Source organism: Phallusia mammillata, chromosome 4, assembly GCF_965637545.1.
Source record: "Phallusia mammillata chromosome 4, kaPhaMamm4.hap1.1, whole genome shotgun sequence".
NCBI classification, from domain to species: domain Eukaryota; kingdom Metazoa; phylum Chordata; class Ascidiacea; order Phlebobranchia; family Ascidiidae; genus Phallusia; species Phallusia mammillata.
The window spans coordinates 11559147-11583664 of NC_137255.1; the positions used below are offsets into that span (position 1 = coordinate 11559147).

Genomic DNA, 24518 nt, shown 5'->3' on the forward strand with positions numbered 1-24518 from the left:
TGAGTTGAAATATGAATATGAAGTGAACTTTAAGTTTAAGTTGAAGTTAACGAGGCAAAAAACTACTTCTTGCACATTTGAAGAAAACTTCAATAATCACCTTGAACGATACTCCTATTGTGCCCTATGTTTTATCAGCTAAGTCTCATGTAAAATTATTGCAAAGTTTAAAGATTATATGGAAGAATCTGAACTATTTGGCTCAGACAACAGCAGCAATGAAGGTGAAGTTGCAAGTCCAGAACATTTTGATACAAATCATAGTAGTGACTCAGATGATGAAAATAATGAAGTTGATGGCGACAAGATAAAAAGAGACCATAATAATTTACCAAAAAATGAAAATGGGTCATCGGGCAATGAAAGCAATGGAGAACATAGCAGTTCTGGTGAAAGTAACAAAGACGATTGGGACAGTGAATCAAACCATCACTTTGGTGAAAACACAGCAAATGATGTTGAAAGTGAGGATGAAAAAAATTTAGGCCAAGAAAATAATGCTGATGCACATGCAGGTATGTGTCAAAAAATTTACTCCCAAGTTGCAAATTCCCCAGTCTGCAGAGTGTGGCAGCTGCATGCACCATTATATTTTTAATAAAAAATTTTGCACGCCAATTTTAGAGGGTTGCACGTGGAAATTTTGCACGAAAGGCATTTAATTGTACTGCCTTGACCTCTTTTACTTGTTTCGCGCCCGCTGAAATTGGTCTTGCATGCGAACTTATGGGTCATGCACGCGCGCATGTGGAACATGTTGGTCCTGCACGCACGAGATCACGTCGGAACTGCCATGTTCTACAGCAGTGGTTCCCAACCTTTTTAACCTTGCGGCACCCTATCAAAGAGATAAATAGTTTGCAGCACCCTGGCAAAATTGGATCAATTTTATGAGGTTTCTGTATTTCAAATAACTGTATGAAATAACACAGAATGAGTTGTACGGTATAGCGTGCGTAAACAAACGTATCTATTTAAAAGTCAGTGTAAAAAAGGGCTTGACTTCGTGCACAAAGTCCCTTAATAGCCCAACTGGGGGCGCATTCGATAAAGCCACCCGCATTTCTTCCTTGACTACAAGTTGCCGTTCTCGTTTTTTTATGCTTTTGAATGTTCGTTAATACGAAAAATCCCGTCACACATAGAAGCCATTTGTATATATGCTTTCAAACGCACCTTAGTTGGCAAACAAAATTCGTACCAGTTTGTATTCTATCGCGATTTACAATTGACCATGTCTTCGAGCCCATTTATGGGCCCGCCGCGGTTAAAAGTTTTATAACTAAGCCTTTTCTCGATTACTAATGTATCGTATTCCCATGCAAAAGTTTCCAACAATGTTATCATGATGAACCAAGCGAAACGCCGTCTAGTGTTAAATGAAATAAATGAATGCTTAACATTTATAACTAAAACTCGGCTAAAAATAAATAAATTCCGCACGGGTTAAAGTTAAAATAAAGAATGGGCCGCAGTAATGCAATGTTGATATCTCGCGGTACCCTTGAGCATTGCAATTGGCACCCCAGTTGGGAACCACTGTTCTACAGACTGGCAAATGTCCACGAACAAATGGATTTAACCAAATATTTAGTATGGTACTTTTTAAAACATATTGTATGTTTAAATTATATATATTAAAAGAAAATAAATCATCTGATATTTATGCATGGTACATATATATAAACTAATTAAGCACTTTTAAATTGGTTCTAGAACTTCCCATGGCTGTGTGGCTTTATTGCGTTGCATTTTTTGCCTTTGATTTGGTCTTTTTTCATTTACCATTTATTGGTTTGCAACTAGGTTTAGGTGGACCTCACCCTCTTTCTCACCTGCCATGTAACCTGAACACTTCTTAAAAGAAGTTATATTTTCTACCTAAAACTGATTAAATTATCACAAGTCGCATTGATTGTGTCTTTTTCCTCACTTTGTAACATTTTTTATATTGCCTGGACAAAAAAGGGAACTTTTAGCCATGTAGGTATAATTTTTGGTAAACTCTTCGTTCAAAGCTGGATCTCTTTTAAGTACATGTTTTATGCGCTCACTTTTTATTTTGTAAACTTACAGATGACAAATAAAAATTCTGGGGCAATAAAAAAATTTGGGGGCAAAAAAATACATAGTTTTTTATAACCCGATTTCTATGGAACCGTTTGGGGTAAAAATAAACAACAGGATATCTAAAAAAATGGGTTAGCTGTAGAAACACTGTTTTTATTTACCCCATCTTCTGCAGTTTTTTTTTATCCCATTTGACTATATGCCATTTTTTAGATGTTGAAGTTTTACCTTGTAGCCAGTGGTGGGATTCAGCCGGTTTGCACCGGTTCTATAGAACAGTTTCACGAAATTTTATGAGATCAGCAAACCGGTTAGCATTACTGGTTACTGTCAGTGGACTATTCGTGACAAAACCAGCTGAAAAATATAACTTTTGTGATAGAACCGGCTGACAAAACATTTGAATCCCACCACTGCTTGTAGCCCCATCATGTACCCCAATAACCCCTAAAATAGTTAAATTTAACAAACAATGGCCAGATTAAATGAAATTTGGATGGTTTGTACCCTTTCTTATAGAATGATTATAATCATTATGGGTCCCCTTCCCTGAAGGGGACACATATTGTTTTTGTCTATATTTTTTTTTCTTTTTTCTTTTTTCTTTTTTTCTTTCTAACGCAAATTTGTTCCCACGTTTTGGTCAAGAAAGAATGGTTCAAACTTTTTAGAATTTACACATATTACAGATATTTGGTCTAAAGATGGTCCATGTGAATTTTGACCCCGTTTGATCCCTCGGTTCACCCACAGCCCCCCAAAACGTGAAATTTTTACCGCAGATTTGTTCCCACGTTTTGGTCAAGAAAGAATGGTTCAAACTTTTTCAAATTGACACACATAATAGGTATTGGTCTAAAGATGGTCCATGTGAATTTTGACCCCGTTTGATCCCTCGGTTCACCCACAGCACCCCAAAACGTTAAATTTTTAGCGCGGCTATTGTTCCCACGTTTTGGTCAAGAAAGAATGGTTCAAACTTTTTCAATTTTACACACATTACAGATATTGGTCTAAAGATGGTCCATGTGAATTTTGACCCCGTATGACCCAGAGGTTCACCCACAGGCCCCCGAAACGTAAATGTGTCTAACGCTCGTTTGGTCAAGAAAGACACTGTAGGCAGAAGTACCAAGAGAGTAACTCACTGGTTTACGATAGCGGGAGGGCTCAGCTTGACGTCGGACAGACTTTTTACGAGACATCGTTTCAGTGATTAGAAATCAGCTGTTTTGCACAGCAATGCTATGTCGTTTTATTAAGTTATCACTCACATTTTTAGTTTTGGCGAAGGTTTTACACCTATGACGTGATTTAAGCCTAATAACCGTGCTTCGGTTTTGTATATGTCAAGAAAAACTTTGTTAATAAAAGTTAAGATGAAAAAATGAACTTGACTTTTTTGCCAAATAAATGTTTTTTTAAATGCTCGCTGTCAGGTTGGCCGCCGCATGATCACGGGTTACTTAAGGTCAACTAGTCGGTATTACAAACACAGCTCAGAACTTTCTTCATAACATAGCGTTTTTTTAACAATCAATTTAGGAGTCAATACTCAAGGCATGTATAAATTAGGCTTAACAGCATTGTTGAACACGAATGACGGCGTGCTATTGAAAACGGTGTCAAAAGGTCAAACAGTCGTTTGGCGTGTGCACCCTGAGAGGTTACTACAGGTCAATGGTACTCATTTTGCGAAACAAAGTTAAATGAAAAACAATTTGTTATGTATACACTTGTAGCAAATTGCTTTTTAATTTAAAGTGTCTGTAACACAACTGTTACAGCTTTCTAAAAAAAATTGCCCGACCTTGGAGGACTATATCTGGGTTAAAGCAAGAGATTAGATTTAAGTCTTTGTTACGTTTTTTTAATGTTTTTGTAATTACATGACAATAATAGTGCAAAAAGAATACGAACAATTTTTTTTATTGTTGGGTTAATGCTTTCTAAAAATTTGTCCTTAAGAATGTAAAAATCACCGCAACATTTGTTTACCGTAAATCCGCACAAACATGCATGTGGGGACCCATTAGTTTTTGTTTACAAAAACAATCATATGTGTAGATCAAATGATGTGTATAGTAAATTGGTAAATATCGTATAGAATATATAAAATGGAAGTATATCAGAAAGCCACCCTTCTAGTTAATTTTTAATAATAATTATTACACAGAAGATATAATGCCATGTTCCAACTTATAGCTCCAAACTTGATGACAGTATCTTGTTGTGTTTTACACTGTAGCCCCAATGTTTACTCTAATGCAGGGGGGCTAAAATGCAGTCGCACGATCACGCCGCAATATTTTGGTTAAGCTTAGGTCATAATTTCCAATCTTTGGATGATGCGTCGTCATAGGCGCCGACTTTAATTTTTTTATATAACGTCATGAAAATGACATCATGAAATACCAAATTCACTTCCTGTTGCTACATATGGGGAAACTACGTTAAAGCTTGCAGTATATGAGTTTACACACCATAATTCCACCGCCAGGCCCTTCTGCTAGTGTTGCAATTCAACGCATGTTTGTGTGCGGTAACGCCGCAATGCACATTACAAAAAATTGGATCCACCGAAATTTCGGGGAGGCGGAACAATAAAGATAAAAAGGATTTAGCTCGGACGTCACCTCACGTCGCGAATTACTGTTATGTTTAACATTTACTTTCTCTGTAATAACTAATACAAAAATGCTTTGATTTCACGCAGCAAAGCGCATGCACTTCTGGCCTAGCCATTACAAAAATCGTTTTCTATTTTTTGAAGTCGTTTGTTTCGTTTACACCGTGTCGCCTATTTGACATAGTGAGTTGTATGTGACGCAATATTAATTTTAAAGTTTAGTGTACTTAAAACAATGTCCTAAACTGCCAGAAACTTTTGGCAAGCTAACACGTTCATATTTATAAGTACCAACCTTTGTGATGTAACAATAAGCATTGTTGTTTATTTGGTTGAAACTAGACAGTCGTTGTTCTTGCGTTAAAGGCAGTTAGAACAAAGATTGGACTGAATTCTCAAAATTTAGTCCACAAACGCTAAAATTTTTTATCACTGGGTTGTTAACGTATAACCTGGGTCGGCGGCGTTCTCCCTTCTCCGGTAAGCGAGCGTCAACACCTTCGTTTTATTTTTTTACCACCCTTAAATGTTAAAATTCCAATGGTTCTTGAAGACGTTACAATTGTAATGAATGCGAATAATTCATGGGTTGTAAAACACGGTACTTATTGGTTCGTATCAGAATAATTTCAACAAAGCATATAACGCATGATTAACGTTGGTTCGATTTTTGGGTATGTGGCATACCTGAGGTTTACGTCCGGGTATGCCTGGCATACCCGGCATACCCATGCTTGGCGCCTTTTTGCGGCGCTGCTAGAGAAATCTTGGTAGCAAGAAGTGACAGACTTTTTGTACGCTATTGTGTGCAAACAATGCCAAATGTTTAGGCAACAAACAACTTAACAATTTAGATAGTGATGTCATTAACAATTTAGACCCATCATCAAACTGTTCAGCAACCTATGGATTTGGTACAAACTTTGAGGCACAAACAAATGAGATATTGTGAGATAAATCAAAATTCTTTAAATCACTAAATTATAAACAATTTGAGACATTCGGTGGCCATTTGTAACAGAGGAATCTGCGATACGGCTATTAGTAGCGAAATGGTTATGCATTAGGTCAGTGGTTCCCAACCAGGGTGCCAATTGCAATGCTTAAGGGTGCCGCGAGATATTGATATTGCAATACTCCGGCTTATTCTTTGTTTTAACTTTAACCTGTTAAGTGCGGAATTGATTTATTTCTAGCCGAGTTTCAGTGCGTATATTAGGTTTCGCGTCTTGCACTTATTTCCGCCTTCTTTCTGGAGAGTCGCTCAGTGTGAAAGTCGCTGGCGGTAAGTTTTGAGAAGTATATTTCTAGCTTGTCTCTGGAAAACTACGCATGGGTAAGAAATCCATTATTACTGGACTCTCATATTGTTTTGAATCTTAAGGAAAAGAAATTAATTGCCTTTCGCAACGATGGAAGTTAATCTTATGCACAAGCAGATGCCTCTCGACGAGTTGTTATTAAAAAAAATGAATATGCTTGCGTGGGAAAGCAAGCTATTGTGCTTTTGTTGCAGTTTTCCACCTCATACCTATGTGAGAGTGGATTATCCGCATTAACGAACTAAAAAAATGAGAACAAAATGCGAGGGGCTTTACGAATGCGCCCCCAGATATTAAGGGACTTTGTGCAAAAAGCCAACTCCAAATTTCACACTAACTTTGCACTAAAACGTTTATTTACGCGTGCTTTACTGAACAACTCATTCTGTGTTGTTTCATACAATCAATTGAAATACAGAAACCTCATGAAATCGACCCAGTTTTGCCAGGGTGCCACAAACTATTTATCTCTTTGATAGGGTGCCACAAGGTCAAAAAGGTTGGGAACCACTGCATTAGGTAGAGAAAGACACATACACAAAAACGTATGTGCTACCAAAATTTTCTGCTTGCTACCAAATCCCAAAACAATTTTTGCACTCCTGCCCTAATGCCCCCCTAAAATTGGTGAATTTGTGGAACAATGACAGATTTGAATAAAATTTGGATAGCTTGTAGAATTTGCCATTTGTAGGTGTCGATTGTTGTGTTTTACCCTGTAAAAACTTTTATGTTCTTGTTCAAAATTGTTCGCAAAGATCTGGTTTTACTTGGAGAGTGGATTGTTTTCTCTAATAATTACAGCAATGATGAAATTTGGGATCATCACAATGTGATTAGGGATGTTCAAAGTAGAATAACTGGGTATTCTAAAATAACTGTTTCGAATCCAGAATATCGAATCCAGTTCTATGATTTTCAACTGTGCAATCATTAATTTTGACAACAATGAAAGCAAACCAGTTAATACTGTACAAAACATATATATGTTTCATTCAAAATGTAAAAAAGAAACAACTAAAACAAAGAAAAAACACTGAAAAAACACTTGTACATATAGTGTACAAATACATAGAGAAATAAGTCATAACTCATAACAATTTTAATTAGTGGTTTTATTGCCTTCAGTGGGAGTAACTATGTTGTGACTTGTGAGCATCGTGAGGTAAATTGTGACCTGTTGTGCTGGCCATGTATAAGTAATATTAATTATGTAGGTACAAGTGATGAAGATTCTGATGAAAGTGTTATTGGGAGAAAAAATATCACTGCAGAAGATAATGTCTCATCAGAAAATGAAGATGCTGGTTGGTATTATTATGGGACACATATTGATTTTACTTGAATTGTTTGTTTTTTCTTTTTTTTCTTCCCAAAGTTTGTCTGACTTGTTTTGCAATTAAATGTTTGATGGATTTGGCTGAAACTTACACAGATATAGTTATGTAGATGTGCATCCCACTTTGTTTGTCTTAAAACCCCATTATTTACCCCTCTGGGCCCCTAAAATAGGTGAGTTTTTAAACAGAGTTGGAATTGGCTGAAATTTGAATAGCTTGTGCAGTATGACATTTATAGGTGTCAACCACGTATATTGTAGCCCTAACGTTTACCCCACCCCAAAGTGTAAAATGTATTTGTATGTTACTGGGCATCACAAATGAAAGATTTCTGTGGCGCAATAGTGTTGCAAGGGCATTCAGTCGTATATGTTACTTGTGTTTGTGGGTTGCTTGGTGGAGGTACTCTACAACAGGGTTGTCACAACAGGTAATTAGATAAAAATCTGACAAAATACTACAAGTGTTGTTGAGTGTTCGTGGGCCGCATTGGAGGGCTTGCGGGCCGCGAGTTTCACATACCTGCTCTACAAAGTATTATTTTTTAAGCCCAGTGCCGATCAATTTGTTTTACCTTACAACACCAGACTTTTCATGGTTATCTCTTGAAATACATTATTTTCAACTTTGCATGTGTGGAGACCCATGAGTTTCTGCCTGCAAAAACAACTTAAGTTATAAAAGATGTTGGCTAACATCTGACCTAAAATAAAATAAGCGTAAGAAATATATATATTAATGTTTTAAAATAGGTTATAGTGTATGTGCAACGACCAAATGTGCTAAGCCACCCTTCCAGTTTGTAAATAACTTTTGATACTTATATGTGTATTGCTGAATTTGTTTCATGTTCGAGAAATAAGTAAGTTGTGCAGCAAAAGGCTTGACAAACTGTTGTATTGAACTACTCTGCCTTGTTGTCGCCCAAACTTAGGTCACATTGGATCAAGTTTAGGCCCTTTCAGTGCTTTGTAAATGGACATTAAACACAGCTCTAGAATTGTTAATGCATGTCTGCACAACAACTAAAAGTGGCTACAAGCATCTTGCAATTGTTTAATGTTCGGGATTTGTGAACAACAGAAATTTTTCGGGATTTGAGATCTTTTATTTCAGGAGGTTTTGCACCAAATAATACTAATCTTATAATAATGTTTATGTTGCAATAAAATGTTCATTTCAAACAATTACAATTGTTACGTTTCAATTAATGTTTGTTCGATCAATGAAGTGGCAGCAAACGCTTTTAAACCGACATAACTTGAACAAAGATATGATTAAGATGTAATGCACCCCTTACTCTACGCCAGTTGTGGTGGTTAATGACTGTGTCTCACAATACTGTTTTGATTGTTATTCTACTACCCGTCTAAAACGGGTTTGACTTCTCATGTTTAGTCTGAATATAAAAGTGAGTTTGTGCATGATACAAATTAGCCCTTCTAATTGGATTCAACATGTATATTACATTTGTACACACATTTGTACACAGTTAGCAACTATGCATTTGTTGTTGACCCATATGTTTAGGTGTGTGGAAACAATCACACTGAAAAAAATCTTCGACAAGTTTAGGGCCTATTGTAGACTAAAATGGTGAATACAAAACTTTTTAAAGATTTTTTATTTGAAAAAAGGGATTTAATGTATGTGCAATGATAATGAATACTTATCCTGTTTTTTAGAAAGGGATGAAAATTTGTTTGGAGATGCAGATGACATATCATCATCCGATGAAGAAAATGTTTATCAAGGTTCATTAATTTTATAGATTTTCTACTTTTTTGTCTAACACAGATTTGTTCTCAACATTTGGTCAATAGAGAGTGCATCCAACATATAATTCTTTTTAAATTTTATTTGCTCGTTATCCAAAGTTCACCTCTTAAAGTTTACCCCACATGATCTTGTGCAGTGGTTCACAATTTTTTGATGAATCCCCTTCCTTTGAACGTAGAGCCTAAATCAGGGGTGGGGAACCTATTTAGGCCGCATGCGGCCTTTCAGGGCACCAAGTGCGGCCTTTGATGTCAAAATACATTTCAGGATGTTGATAATACGGACTGCACCAGGCGCTGAAATATAGACAAAAACGTATTTTTTGACCTTTATTCCACATTACTATTTGATTAGTTCTAGGGCAGCGATTTTCAAACAGGAGCCAATGGTCCCATAGCGGTTGAAAAAGCGATTTCCACAGGACTACTAAGCCCAAGTTCTACAATCTTACTTGTGTTGCAAAAGAACAATTGTTTGCACATTATCGTTAGTCTTAAACTTGTCTGTGATGTCACAAGCTGCTCTTAGATAATTATGGGTCCCCTTCCCTGAAGGAGACACATTGATTTTACTCAAATTGTTTTTGTTTTTTTCTTCTTTTTTTTTCTTCCCAAAGTTTGTCCGACTCGTTTTTCCATCAAATGTTTGATGGATTTGGCTGAAATTTACACAGATGGTAGATATAGTTATGTAGATGTGCATCCCACTTCGTTTTTGTTGATAACCCCAGTATTTACCCCGCTCGCCCCCTAAAATGGGTGTTTTTACCCAAAGTTTGTCCGACTCGTTTTTCCATCAAATGTTTGATGGATGTGGCTGAAACTTATACAGATGGTAGATATAGTTATGTAGATGTGCACCCCACTTTGTTTTTGTTGATAACCCCAGTATTTACCCCACTAGCCCCCTAAAATGGGTGAGTTTTTAAACTGTGTCAGAATTGGCTGAAATTTGGATTTCCTGTATAGTATGCCATTTATAGGTGTCGATTGTTGTGTTCAACCCTGTAGTCCTAACATTTACCCCGCAAGCCCCTAAAGTGTAAAACGTATTTGTATGTTACTGGGCACCACAAACGAAAGATTTCTTTGGCGCAATAGTGTTACAAGGGCAACCAGTTGTATGTTGCTCGTTGGTGGGCTGCTTGGCGGACACTTTTGCGCCATGGCAGTTAGGGGCTTGTTGACAGCCCTATGACGTCAGAAACATTAACGGTTATTGCTCAAAACACCTCTAGTGGTCGAAATTTTAAACATTGGCGTATTGGGCTCAAATTTTACAGTACTATTGATGGAGTCTTTGTGGTTTTTATATATTTTTTAGTTTGTGTGTCGAACCCATTTGGTTACCCTACTAGCCCCCTAAAATGGGTCAGTTTTTTAAAACGTTAAAAATACTTCAAACAATATCTGGGGTGAATCTAATTTTATAGTTTGTATTCTACATAGTATTATTATTTAAGCCCATTGCCAATCACTGTGTTTTACCTTACAACCAGTGTTTTATACCGGAACGGAACGGAACGTTATACCGGAACGAAATAAATAATTTTTGGCTCAAATACCGGAACGAAATACCGAAATTAAAAATATTCAAAATACCGGAACGGAACAAAATACCGTTATTTTTTATTCCGGTATTTCGTTCTGGACATTTGACATGAAACAATTGCTGAAAATTTCGCACCGTTGAGCTGTAAAAAATTGAAGCTCCTGCAATTTACATGCTTTTGACCATCATTGACAAATGTTATGTGACGTAACAACTACCGACAATATTTCTTGTGTGTTACAACTTTCTTTCTTCTTTCGATTAATAGTTGTAAAGACCACGAATAAATTTTCTTTTGTTCAGACCAGGGGCGTATCCAGAAATTTTTAAAGGGCGGGGGGATCCAACATTTTTTTTGGGGTAAATCCCTAATAACGTCATTATGACGTCACACGTCGTTCAAAACGGCGCGTTATGCGGCAAAGCACTTTTTCCAAAATTGGCGGTTTCTCTACCCATCTAATTGACAGGAAGAACAGGTAATTTTAGCGAAAGCTTTGTAGTTTTCTGATTTCGCCGCTGCTATCTAGCTTACTCAGCCAAACTGCAGCTGCAAAATAAGGGTGACTGTCAGGTAATCAAAATCGTTGCTTAAAAAAACAAATCCAATTTCTAAAGAACTAAATCTCTTGCTGAAGCGGTAATCCTACTGTTAAGTTGCGCAAAGTCACGAATGCACTAAAGGTGGTAACTGCAGAAGGCATAAATTGTGCCTGGCAAGTAACAAATTACCCTAATAACATAACTCGATTTACATCGATCTAATGTTTTTGACAAACTATTACGTGTTTGGCGGATCAAAGCAACACAACATTACACGTTTTTAGCACTTTTACATTGTTTAAATGCAAAAACAGTTTGATATGTTGCACTTCGTGCAGTTACCACTTAGCAAGAAACTGCTACCAGCGTCCTAGCCGGAACGTAACTTTCGGATTGTGAGCGCATAAACCTCCTTATTAAACCCTTGTTACGTCACAATTGGCGATTAGATAACAAGCGAATACAAGAGATTGAAGGCTCGCGTCATTGAGATAACGACTCCCTGTTATCACGCAGTGGTAAACGAAACGATTTTGGCCTATTTAATTTACGCACAACTTTATGAAAAGGGGGGGTCCGGACCCCCAAACCCCCGCCCTTGGATACGCCACTGGTTCAGACCGAAATACCGAAAAATACCGTTATAAATTTATTTCGGTCAGACCGGAACGAAATGAAAATATCGGTCCAGAACGAAATAACGAAATAAATAATTTGCTCAGAACGAATAACGTTATTTGGTTTCGTTCCGTTCCGGTATGAAACACTGCTTACAACACCCGACTTTCTGATGGTTATCTCTTAAATGGCATTATTTTCAACTTTGCATGTGTGGGGACCCATGAGTATCTGCCTGCAGAAACGACTAAGGTTATAAAAGACGATGGCTAATATGGGACCCAATACAAAATAAGCAAAGGAAATATATTAATGTTTTAAAATAGGTTATTAAACATTGGCGGATTGGGCTGAAATTTTGCAGTACTATTGATGGAGTCATGGTGTTTTTTATATATTTTTTAGTTTGTGTGTCGAACCCATTTAGTTACCCTACTAGCCCCCTAAAATGGGTCAGTTTTTTTAAACGTTAAATAGGACATACTTCAAACAATATCTGGGGTGAATCTAATTTTATAGTTTGTATTCTACATAGTATTATTATTTAAGCCCAGTGCCAATCACTGTGTTTTACCTTACAACACCTCACTTTCTGATGGTTATCTCTTAAATGGCATTATTTTCAACTTTGCATGTGTGGGGACCCATGAGTATCTGCCTGCAGAAACGACTAAGGTTATAAAAGACGATGGCTAATATGGGACCCAATACAAAATAAGTATAGGAAATATATTAATGTTTTAAAATAGGTTATAGTGTAAATGCAACAACAAAACGTGCTAAGCCACCCTTCTAGTTAATATTTGTAAACAAGCGAGTTTACAGGTAAAATAAATCCTGAATGTTGTAGTAAAGGTAGAAATGTAGTGAGGAATTTTATTCAGCTTGGGCCGTAAGTCCTACAACTCTATGAAACAGTTTGAACACCTCTGCCCTTGGCCTGGGAAATAGTCTATGCAGCCTAAACGAGTATCGATAAACCGTTTGGTGGCCTTTATAAGCAAAAAGGTTCCCCACCCCTGGGCTAAACCATGCAAAATTTAAAATTGGGTCTTTAATCAATTTCAAAGGTCATATGAAGTGCCGTTTTACACCACTTAAAATTAATGTAAATTCCACCCTCAATTTTTAAAATTTCCCAATTTGGAGAAACTCCTTCCCAGTTGGGAAACAATGACCAAGTGCTTCATCTACAAACCCTTGATGCATAATTTTTTTGAAATTGCTATAATTACCAAAGAACATCAATCGGGAGTACTATACTTTGCTGGTTGGTGCATTGTAAAATATTTTAAAGCCTGAAATAAATTTTTTTAGGGCCCCATTTATTTTTGCTTGCAGAACCATGTGTTGTAAAACTCTTCAAACATACAATTAGGTCATAAGTTATTTACATACAATTAGGTCATAATAAATTTTAATTATATAAGGTGATGAACATAGTGAATCAAGAAAAGTGGAGGAATTATCGGACAATGAGAATATTTCAAATATTCCGGAGCAAATGCCGAAAGAGCAATTGGTAGGGCGATATATAATTTTATGGCAGTTTCAAAGATTTAAAGTGTATTTTAATGATTGAGCGTATATGTACGGGTAGGTTTAGATATTATGGTATTGATATTATTATACATCAGGGGTGCCCAACCCATCGGTCGCGGTCGACTGGTCGATCTCGGACTGATATCAAGTCGATCGCGAGGGTTGCAGAAAATTATTTAAAATAGTTGCTTTGTAACGCGTTGCTGTACATAGATGACTTTATTGTGTAAAATAATTATAAGGATGTGTTAATAAGTTCATAAGTAGGCACTTTGTTATGTTATGTTACAAAAGTAATTGTTACTTTGTTCTGGTACTCGCTATGTCTTTGTTAATTTGTATTGGAATGGTAGATCTTGAGAGTTGGACTACTTCAAAAGTCGATCCGGACCCTTTTTAAAAAGTTGAGCATAAAAAAATCGGCCCAAATCGTTCCGTTTACTGCTACGTGATAACAGGGAGGCGTTATCTCAAAGCCATAAGCCTTCAATCTCTTGTGTTTGCTTGTTATCTAATCGCCAATTGTGACATAACAAGGGTTTAATAAGGCCTTTTATGTGCTACCAATCGCAAAGTTACGTTCCGGATTGGACTGGTTGCAATTTGTTGCTAAGTGTTAACTGCTAAGTGTTAACTGCACTAAATGCAACATATTAAACTGTTTTTGCATTTGGACAATGTAAAATGAGTTAAGGTTAAAAACATTTAATGTTGTATTGTTTCGACCCGCAAAATACGTAATAGTTTGTCACAAACATTGTATCGATGTTAATCGTGTTATGTTAGAAGGTAAACATATATTGTTACTTGGTAGGCACAATTTATGCCTTCTGAGGTTGCGCGACTTCAGTAGATTACCGCTTCAGAAAGGCGTTGAGTTCTTTAGAAATTGGTCCCTGTTTTTACAAGCAACGATTTTGATTACCTGACAGTCTTGTAGCTGCAGTTTTCCTGGGTAAGCTAGATAGCAGCGGCGAAATCAGGAAACTACAAAGCTTTCGCTAATATTAGTTGTTCTTTCTGTCTGATGGACGGGTAGAGAAACTTCAAAAGTCGAAAGTTTGACCGGGTTTCGTTCTTGTACTTTCGGGTTTGGGCCTGCATACAATTTGGGACAAAGTGCTTTGCTGCCTAACGCATCGTTTTGAACCAGAAAACGAAATAGGCAACGGGACAATTTATTGGCGGTTTGACGTGTGAATTACGTATTCAGTCTTGTGCGGTCTAGCACATTTGTGTGGGAAATTATCCAAAGAGATCTAATGACGTCATTAGGGAAATTCTCCCCCAAAAATGTTCTAGATACCCCCCTGGTTTGGCACCCCTGTTAAACATCTTGTCTTTCCCTAAATGTTTTACTTTACTGAAGTTTGTCCACCCCCTTTTGCCATGGAATGTTTGATGGATTTGGATAAAACCTTCCACATATGGTAGATATAGTCAAATGGATGTGCCATCTGCTTCGTTTACTGCTGAGCACCCCAAACGAAAGGTTTCTGTGTTGTAATAGTGTAATGAAGGCCAACGAACATAAGGCACTATGTTTGTGATCTGCTTGCATTGCTTGCTGGTGCACATTGCAGATGGGTTTTAAGAGCCTTATTATGGGTCCCCTTCCTGAAGGGGACGCATCTTGATTTCGCTCAGTTTTTTTTTTCTCCGGTGAAGTTTGTCAATGCATTTTTGGCATGAAATCTTTGGTGGATTTGGATAAAACTTTCACAAATTGTAGATATAGTTATGCAGATGTGCCATCTGGTTCAGTTGATTTGATAACCCTGCGGTATTTACCCTGCTAGACCCCAAAATGTAAAACGTTTTTGTATGTTGCAGCGCACCACAAACAAAAGATTTCTGTGGTGTAATAGTGTAGCAAAGGCAAAAGAACACATGGTACATGTGTATATTTTACATTTCTGTTGATTGGGTCATTGTGGTTTCATACTTTATACTTTTGGGTGTAGAACCCCATCAGTTGCCCCACTAACCCCCTAATGGGTGATTTCTTTAAAACAAGTGCAGAATTAAATGAAATTTGGACAGCTTGTAGAATGTGCCATTTAAAGATGTCAATTGTTGTGTTTTACCCTGTAGCCTCACCTTATACGCTATTAACCCCTAAAATGGTTGAAATTTGTAAACAATGTCGAAAATTGGATGAAATTTGGAAAGTTAGTAGTTTTTTCATTTTCAGGTGTCCATTGTTAAGTTTACCCTATAGCTTTAACATTTACCCAACCAGCCCCCTAAAATGGACAAGTTTTTTAAACAATGTCGGAATCAAATGAAATTTCGCCAGCTTGTAGAATTTGTTGTTTATACATGTCGATTGATGCGCTTTACTCTATATTGCCACTATCTACCCCTTCTTTCCCATAAATAGAACACTAAATGGGACAAACTTCCAACAATGTGTGAATTGAATTAGATTTGTATAGTTTGTACTTTTAATCGCATGATTATTTAAGCCCAGTCCCGATCACTGTGTTTTACCTTACAACACCAAACTTACTGATGGTTATCTCATGAAATGCATTGTTTTAAACTTTGCATGTGTGGGGACCCATGAGTTTTTGCCTGCAGAAACAACTACGGTTATAAAAGACAGTGGGTGATATGGGACACAATGTAAAATAAGTGTAGGGAATATATTAACATTTCAAAATAGGTTATAGTGTATGAGCAATAACAATATGTGCTGAGCCACCCTATTGTTTTTTAAACAATTTTAGAATTACATAAAATTTTGACGGTTTAGAGGATATATCATTTTGAGGTCTCCGTTGTCCCACTTTGACCCCATTAACCCCTAAAATATGTGTAATTGGTAAAAATCACATGTCAAGTATGGCCTACTGCATTATTAAGTCACTGTGCCTCGACAAAGGTCAGCTTGGATTAGATTTAGCCTGTTACAGTGCTTTGCAAATGGATACTAAATACTGATATGGAATAATTAAAGTACATCTGCACATCAAAATCCGAACGTGGATGCCAGCAGCACATGTTGGATTGTTTAATGTTACCCAAGAAATTGACGAACAAAACTAGTTTGATAGTTTTTGATTACAATTTTCTTTTTTTGAGTTGATACAAGATGAAAAATCCCCAAATAGAAAATGAACAATGCACATTTATATGTAATCACTGAAAGTGCCAGGTATTAGATAAAAAACAGGTATCAGACCAACCCTAGTTACATTTTGCATTTGTGGGTTCCCATGAGTTTCTGCTTAAACAACTACAATTATAAAAGACAGTAATATAGGACCCAGTACAATGTAAGTGTAAGAAGTATATTAACGTTTCAAAATAGGTCGTAGTGTATGTGCAAGGGCAAATGTGCTATGTCACACTCCTCTGGTTCATGTTACTAAGTCAAATGGTATACATAGTAAATCGTGAAATACATGGAAATTTAATGAATGAAGTACATAGAAATTTAAAGAACTTATTTAACAGTAACTGCTGAATTTCAGTTTGAAATTGTTCTAGGTCAGGGGTGGCCAACCGGCCAAAGCCTAAGAGCCAAATTTTTTACTGTGTTACCACAAAGAGCCGCATTATACACATGGGCACACATGTTCATTTCCATACACACAGACCTGTGCTTAGCTAGATTTATTCCAAAGCGCACACTAACATAATAGTGACTTGTACGTTCGTCATAACCCGAAAAACAATGGATTATTATTTATTTTGGAACACGTTGCAAAATTGCTGTCTCATTCGCATTGTACGCAACAATGAGCAACCATTCATTGTACAACAATTGAATATTTGTTGTCATAATCAAGCCATTTGCCACATAAGGCTGCAGTTTCAAGGCAAGGTTTGTGGCCATACCGAAGTTTGTTCAAAAGCAAAATTGTCATAGATTTACTTCAAATTTAACGATTTCAGTACCAGACCGCCTCAAACTAACCAAGAGATCCGCAGTGGCCCAAACTTCGACAACAACCTAAGAGCCGCATAAAACCAGACAAAGAGCCACATGCGGCTCGCGAGCCGCGGGTTGGCCACCCCTGTTCTAGGTGATTGGATGCTTCACTAGTAATTATAGCTTTAAAACAAAAACTTTACATGACTGTATAAAGGAAAGCCACTCTTGTAATTTCGTTGTTCATTTTTTCGTGACATTCTATATGATTATATAGGAAACTCGAATTGAAGTGGAAATTCCAAAGATTGGCACTGATTTGGGAACTGGTATACATTTTGTTCGATTTCCAAACTTTATCAGTGTTGAGGCAAGACCATTTGATGCTGCTGTGTATGAAGATGAAATTGAGGAGGATGAATTACTTGATGAGGAAGGAAGGACCAGATTAAAACTTAAGGTTAACATGAGATGGGCTAATAGCCGCAGTCATAAAAATCTTTAGTTCTCTTATCTCTACAAATGTTAATTGCCTTTGATTAAAATAAAGCCACTTGTTTTGTTGGTTTGTGTGGTAATAAGAATCCAGAGTAGATTAAACATAATTTGCATTCAGTGCCAAGTAATAAACACTTGCTTTAGGTAGAAAATACTATTCGCTGGAAAAAATATACTGATGAGAATGGAATAGAGCTTACAGAGTCAAATGCCCGGACTGTTCATTGGTCAGATGGAAGTATGTCGCTTCACCTCGGTTCAGAAATATTTGATGTTCATCAAATGTCATTACAGGTTGCTTACTAACAATGCCTTGGAAAATTGTATATTGGTTCTTTTTGCTTGTTACTAAATCATGGTTGATTTCTCTGTTTGGGTATCCAATCTGAATGACCGTTTATTGTTTCACACATGCAACAAGGGAGCAATTTTATGAACTCAGTTAGCATGTGTATGTGAGGACCTAGATGTAAAATGGCTAATGTCTTGGTACAAATATACATATTTCACAAAGCATGTACGTAATAAATAATGTATCAGTTGTCAACATGGGTTCTGCAAGCATGATAAACATGTTGGTTTTGCAATAACTTGCAAAAAAGAACAAGCCAATATCTGCATGTAAAAACAACATCACAGCTCAGGTGCACAGCAGAAAAATAATGAGGGCAATATGGCATTAAAGATGATGGTGATCAAGCGTCTGCCCCGAATTGCTTGCGCTTTTATCGTTTTTATCTATAAGGCCCCCTTTTGTGCTAAGTTCTGTCCCTTCTGTTGGTTTTCTTATGGGTCCCCTTCCCTAAATCATTGTTTTTGTCCACATATGTATATATTTTTTTATTTTTTCTGCTGGGCTGTTCTACCTGTTTGGTCAATGCTTCAAACATATTCAAATTTACACACATGTTAGTTATTTATCCAAATTTGATCTTCCTGAAGTTTGCCCCCTAATGACCAAGTGGTTCACTACAAGCCCCCCAAAACATGAAAGTTTTGAAACAGTTCTGCATACCATGATCCTGTACGATCACGTCTAAGATGTCAAACCTTTGCCAACACTGAAAATGTAGGTGATAACTAGGGCGACTATTTTTTGACCTAAAAAACAAAAAAAATTGACCTACAAACTGAAAATTTTGACAAATTTTGACTTTAAAAAAATTTTTTTTGACAAAATTTTGACCTATGAAGAAATTCAAGTAGTTAAAAAAAGTCTAAAACAGGGGTTCCCAACCTTTTTTGTTGCTCGTACCCCTTTGTCACATCAGAGCATTCTTCGTACCCCCCCCCCCCCAAAATGTGATGGAATTTTTCAGATATATATTGCTAAATTGAATTGCTTTCGCAATATATCTCAATTAAACGTTAAACCGATATTTCACACAAAAATCACAAAAATAAATTAACCGTTAGTAGAAGATTTACAGCAAGACTACATTGAATGCGTCGTTTATCTGTGCAGTTTCTTCCTAACTTTGTTGTTTATTGCTGGCAGCAAGTAAAAAGCATTGTTATGAGACAATGAGGCTTCTTACTAAATAACAAACAATTATTTGTAGATAATCGTTATTTTAAAGCAAAGACCGTAATCGCACAATATCATTTACAATACCAAAATAAAACTGTACTGTGAAATCTGTTTAAAAAGCTGCTGTGTGGCCCAACGATCTTCGTACCCCTTGATGTTCAATCTCGTACCTCCAAGGGGTACGAGTACCCCCGGTTGGGAACCCCTGGTCTAAAAGAAGGGCAAAAATCTGAACACAGACCTAGCCTATTCTGAGAAGGGAAATGAGCTAATTAAAAATCACTGCCAAAAAACTGCTACTAATACACAACGAAAACTATTCAATACATTTGTCTTAACGAAAGAAAGATAAGTATCTAAAGCAAAACTGAAGCAAGAGCTGCAACTAGCCTGTAGTTGCCGTAAAATGACTTGGGACCTACCAACGTTTTGGGGTGTGTTGAGCATCACACCATATCAACCTAATTATTTCACTCACGTGATGGTTTATGATTCACAATAAGTAGGCAATGGGCCAATTACAACAGTATAAAGTAGGCTACAAGGTGTAAAATTAAAAGTTCCCTGACAGTGCAACCTCTACAACACCACGACCATGCAGTTTGTAAACAATTTTAACTTTGTAAAAAAATTTTACTTTGTAAACAATTTTGACATTTTTTGACCTATTCTAAAAATTGTGACAAATTTTTGACTTTTTTGACAAGTCAAAAAATATTCGCCTTAGTGATAACCTAATACAACGGCATAGCATTGCTGTGCAATAATAGCTGATTTCTAATCACCGAAACAACTGCCTCATAAACCATCTGTCCGAATCTCAAGCAGAGCCTGCCTGCTCTGCACTAAACCGCCTTAAGCGTAAACCAGTGAATTACTCCTTCGGGACTTCTATCTGACTGACATTGTACACATATTATGGGCTTGGGTAAACATTTGGCTATTTAAGGCAAATTTTAAATTCTTTGCCTTAAATCAGCCAAACGAATATCCTACTGCAAACAATTGTTTAAAATTTCAGCAATTGGGGCTTGTATTTGCTGTCTAAAACTAAAACCAATTATTTCGGGGTTTAAGGGGTCAAAAATTGGTGAATCCAATAAAAAGATACAAAATTCTTTTGAATATAAATGTACAGGAAAGTCACTTTTCTAGTTTCACCTGATGATGACAACAATAATAGATGAAATGTTGTGATGCTTTAGATGCAGATATTGGCTTACATTTTTTGCTGACAATATTTGGAACCATACATAGTATCCCCTTGTTTAAGATGGTAGTTTGAAACATTTGGTGTGTGTAAAAGGTTTGGTGAGAAAAAACCTGCCCCATGTATTTGTAGAATAACAAATTTGTATGTGTCTATGTGAAATAATAAGCTACCAAATATATGAAACTAGCAAATTGCCAAATATTTTTTGTCTGTGCAAAAGTTTATCAGTACTACTCATCAAAGAAAAAGTTTACATCTGGTAAATGAATACATAAGACATAGTACCTGATATAGAAGTTGAAAACATATAGGAAAGCCACTTTAACAGATATGGCTTGTTTGAGATATTTATTGATGTTTTTTTGTAGGGTGACCACAATCATTTGTTTATTCGGCAAGGCACAGGATTGCAGGGCCAGGCTGTTTTTAAAACTAAACTGACTTTCCGACCTCACAGCACCAAATCTGCCACTCACAAAAAGATGACAAACCGTCTGGCTATGAGGCACAATCAAAATCAGCAGAAGGTATTTCTTGAAAAAACTGTTTTCTTATGCTGTTGTGTTAGTGGATTATTCATCATCTGAATTATTTGTCCCTTTCCTTAAAGGGGACACCTCTTGATTTGACTCCATTTTTCTTCTTTTTTTTCTTCCCTGCAGTTTGTCCGCCCTCTTTTGCCATGAAATGTTTGATGGATTTGGATAAAACTTTCACAGATGGTAGATATAGTAACGCAGATGACTTCATAGTCATGATAACCCCAGTATTTACCCTGCTAGCCCCCAAAGTGTAAAATGTTGTAGCCCTCAAAGTGTAAAACGAAAGGTTTCTGTGGTGTTACAAAGCCAACCAGTTACTTGTGTTTATGGGTTGTTGGTTGATGTTTTTGCAGTTGGGAGTTCATTGGGTCATTGTGGTTTCGTATTTTACACATTTGGGTGTAGAACCATCAGTTACCCCTCTAGCCCCCTAAAATGGGTGAGTTTTGTAAACAGTGTCGGAATTGACTGAAATTTGTATTGCTTGTAGAATATGCCATTTATAGGTGTCAATTGTTGTGTTTAATCCTTTCGCTCCCTAAAATGAATGATGTTTTTGATAACGTTTAAATTAAATGAAATTTGGACAGCTTGTCAAATTTTCCATTTATTGGTGTCGATTGTTTTGTTTTACTTTATATTGCCAGTATTTACCCCTTCTTTCAGTTAAAATATAACATTTAATTAGACAAACTTCCAACACTGAAATGCATTATTCTCAACTTTGCAGGTGTGGGACCCATGTGTTTCTGCCTGCAGAAACAACTAAGGCTTTAAAAGACAGTAGCCCATATAAAAAATGTAGGGAAAAAATTAATGTTTCAAAATATGTGGCATAATGTGCTATCCTTCTGGTTTATTGCAAAGTCATCTGTATAAATGGTTTTTCTTACTGTTGCATTGCAAGTGTAATTAAGTGGTCTACATGCTAAACACTGAAGAGTTTTGAAAACACTGACAAGTGAATATATGTTTATACACATTTAATCAAAACTAAGAGGTCTCAAAATTTTGCATTTAATTGGAAGGGGTTGCAAAAAAGTGTAATAATTTCAAGAGGGTTAGTAGTTTCAGAAAAAATGATATGTCATATTGATGACTGTGCATACTGTATGCAGAACTAACTATTTTAGTATTGCCACTTGAAAATGCTTTTTCACCAGCTTCGCACTGGATGTTCATGCATCTTACAAAATATTTTGTTTGTTTATTGCAACTAAAGCCCAATCCCTGGTGTGCCATATGCTATTGTAGGTTCGTGTTCTACCCATTGCTGGACAAGATCCTGAGTCTAGAAAAGCTGATTTGATGAAAAAAGAGGAAGATCAGTTAAAGGCACATGTTCGCCGTGAAGCGCAAAAACGTAGAATGAGAGAGAAATCACATGCGAGAGGTTTATCCAACAATTACATTGAAGAGGATGCAGATGATGAAGAAAGTGTTTCAGCAATAAAAAATAGATTTAAAAGTGTGTCTCGTTGTTTTAACTTGTATTGTTTTTCTTATTGTGCATTAAACATTTTTTATATTACCACAAAAAGTAGTTGTGAGCCCCACTTCCTTGAAGGGCACACCATAAATTCACTTTTTATGGGTCCCCTCCCTGAAGGGGACACATATTGATTTTACTCAAATTTTTATTTTTTTCCCCAAAGTTTGTCTGACTTATTTTTCCATCAAATGTTTGATGGATTTGGATGAAATTTACACAGGTGGTAGATATAGTTATGTAGATGTGCATCCAACTTTGTTTTTGTTGATAACCCCAGTATTTACCCTGCTAGCCCCCTAAAATGGGTTATTTTCTTCCCAAAGTTTGTCCGACTCGTTTTTCCATCAAATGTTTGATGGATGTGGCTGAAACTTATACAGATGGTAGATATAGTTATGTAGATGTGCATCCCACTCAGTTTGTCCAGATAACCCTAGTATTTACCCTGCTAGCCCCCTAAAATGGATAAGTTTGTAAACAGTGTCAGAATTGGCTGAAATTTGGATAGCTTGTAGATTATGCCATTTATAGGTGTAGATTGTTGTGTTCAACCCTAGCCCTAACATTTACCCCACAACCCCCCAAAGTGTAAAATGTATTTGTATGTTACTGGGCACCACAAACGAAATATTTCTGTGGTGCAATAGTGTCAAAAGGGCAACCAGTTGTATGTTACTCATTTGTGACTTTGTGGGTTGCTTGGTGGACGTTTTTGCACCATGGCAGTTAGCGGGTTATTAACAATGTCAGAATTGGCTAAAATTTAGACAACTTGCATAATTTACCATTCATAGGAGCTGATTGGTGTGCTTAACCTTGTAGCCCCAATTTCACCCCACTAGCCCTCTAAAATTGGTTAGTTTATTAAACAGTGTCGGGATTGGCTAAAGTTTGGATAGCATCCCATGCTATTCAGTAGGTTTTGATTGATGTGTTTTACCTTGTAGCCCCAACATTTACCCAACTAGCCCCCCAAAATAAATGAACTTTTAAAAAATGTCCTAATTATATGAAATTTGCTTATTGAACGTACTAAGTCTTCAAATGTTATGTTTTGCCCTGTAGCACCACAACTTAACCAACTAATCCCGAAAATGGGTGACCCTTTTAACAATGTTCGAATTGAATGAAAATTGGACAGCTTGTAGAATTTGCTATTCATAGGTGTTTTTTGGTTTACCCCATTATGCCACTATTTACTCCTTCTTTTCTTTGAAAAAGACCGTTAAATATGACATACTTCAAACAATATTTGGGGTGAATCTGATTTGTGTAGTTTGTACTCTTCATTATTTAAGCCCAGTGCCGATTACTGTGTTTCACCTTACAACACACAGCTTTCTCATGGTTATCTCTTGAAATGCATTATTTTCAACTTTTCATGTGTGGAGTTTCTGCCTGCAGAAACAACTAAGGTTATAAAAGATGGTGTCTAATGTGGGACCCTAAATAAAATAAGCATAGGAAATATATTAATGTTTTGAAAAAGGTTATAGTGTATGTGTAACAACAAAATGGGCTAAGCCACCCTTCTAGTTTTTGTCTCCGGTGGAGTGAAATCTTTGAAAGATTTGGATGAAACTTTCACAGCTGATACATGTTCAAGTAAATGTGTTGCATTTGACTCAATAGCCCCAGCAGTTAGCCCAAGTACATAAGCTATTTGTTTTGTGTTATCTACTTGCATAGCATGGTGGTTATATTTTGCATATGGCAGTTAGGGTGGTGTTAACAGCCTTATGACAGCATAAGCATTAACAGTTCAGCGTAAATTTTTTTTATGAAAGTAGTTGTCCACTATCACCAGCTTGAATGTTCTAACATGATTTGCTTGATTTATTGTTATGTAAATTGTGTAATAATAAGATGTATCTTAATGCGGAAGTACAGTAGTGAAAGTGAAATTGTTTATTTTATTGCATCATAAAATTTAGTTTTGATGGTCAGCAAGATTAATTTAATGCCATT

At 36.5% G+C, this 24518-nt stretch overlaps 1 protein-coding gene across 3 annotated transcripts in view; it reads left to right on the forward strand.

The window, feature by feature from the left end:
- The window catches only part of LOC145222838 (RNA polymerase-associated protein LEO1-like), a 25801-nt gene continuing 1283 nt past the window's right edge, over window positions 1–24518 (forward strand). The window contains exons 1-9 of one of the 3 annotated variants that reach the window (XR_013859387.1): window positions 1–515; window positions 7239–7328; window positions 9047–9115; window positions 13283–13374; window positions 17552–17734; window positions 17917–18066; window positions 20885–21043; window positions 22313–24243; window positions 24312–24455. Coding sequence is in view for 2 of the 3 variants with exons in the window: in XM_080089058.1 (XP_079945184.1) it covers window positions 179–515; window positions 7239–7328; window positions 9047–9115; window positions 13283–13374; window positions 17552–17734; window positions 17917–18066; window positions 20885–21043; window positions 22313–22526 (1294 nt within the window). In the remaining variant the exon portion in view is untranslated. Of the gene's footprint in view, window positions 516–7238; window positions 7329–9046; window positions 9116–13282; window positions 13375–17551; window positions 17735–17916; window positions 18067–20884; window positions 21044–22312; window positions 24244–24311; window positions 24456–24518 lie in introns of those variants that run through there. The other 2 variants (XM_080089058.1, XM_080089059.1) reach the window with 2 other exon arrangements.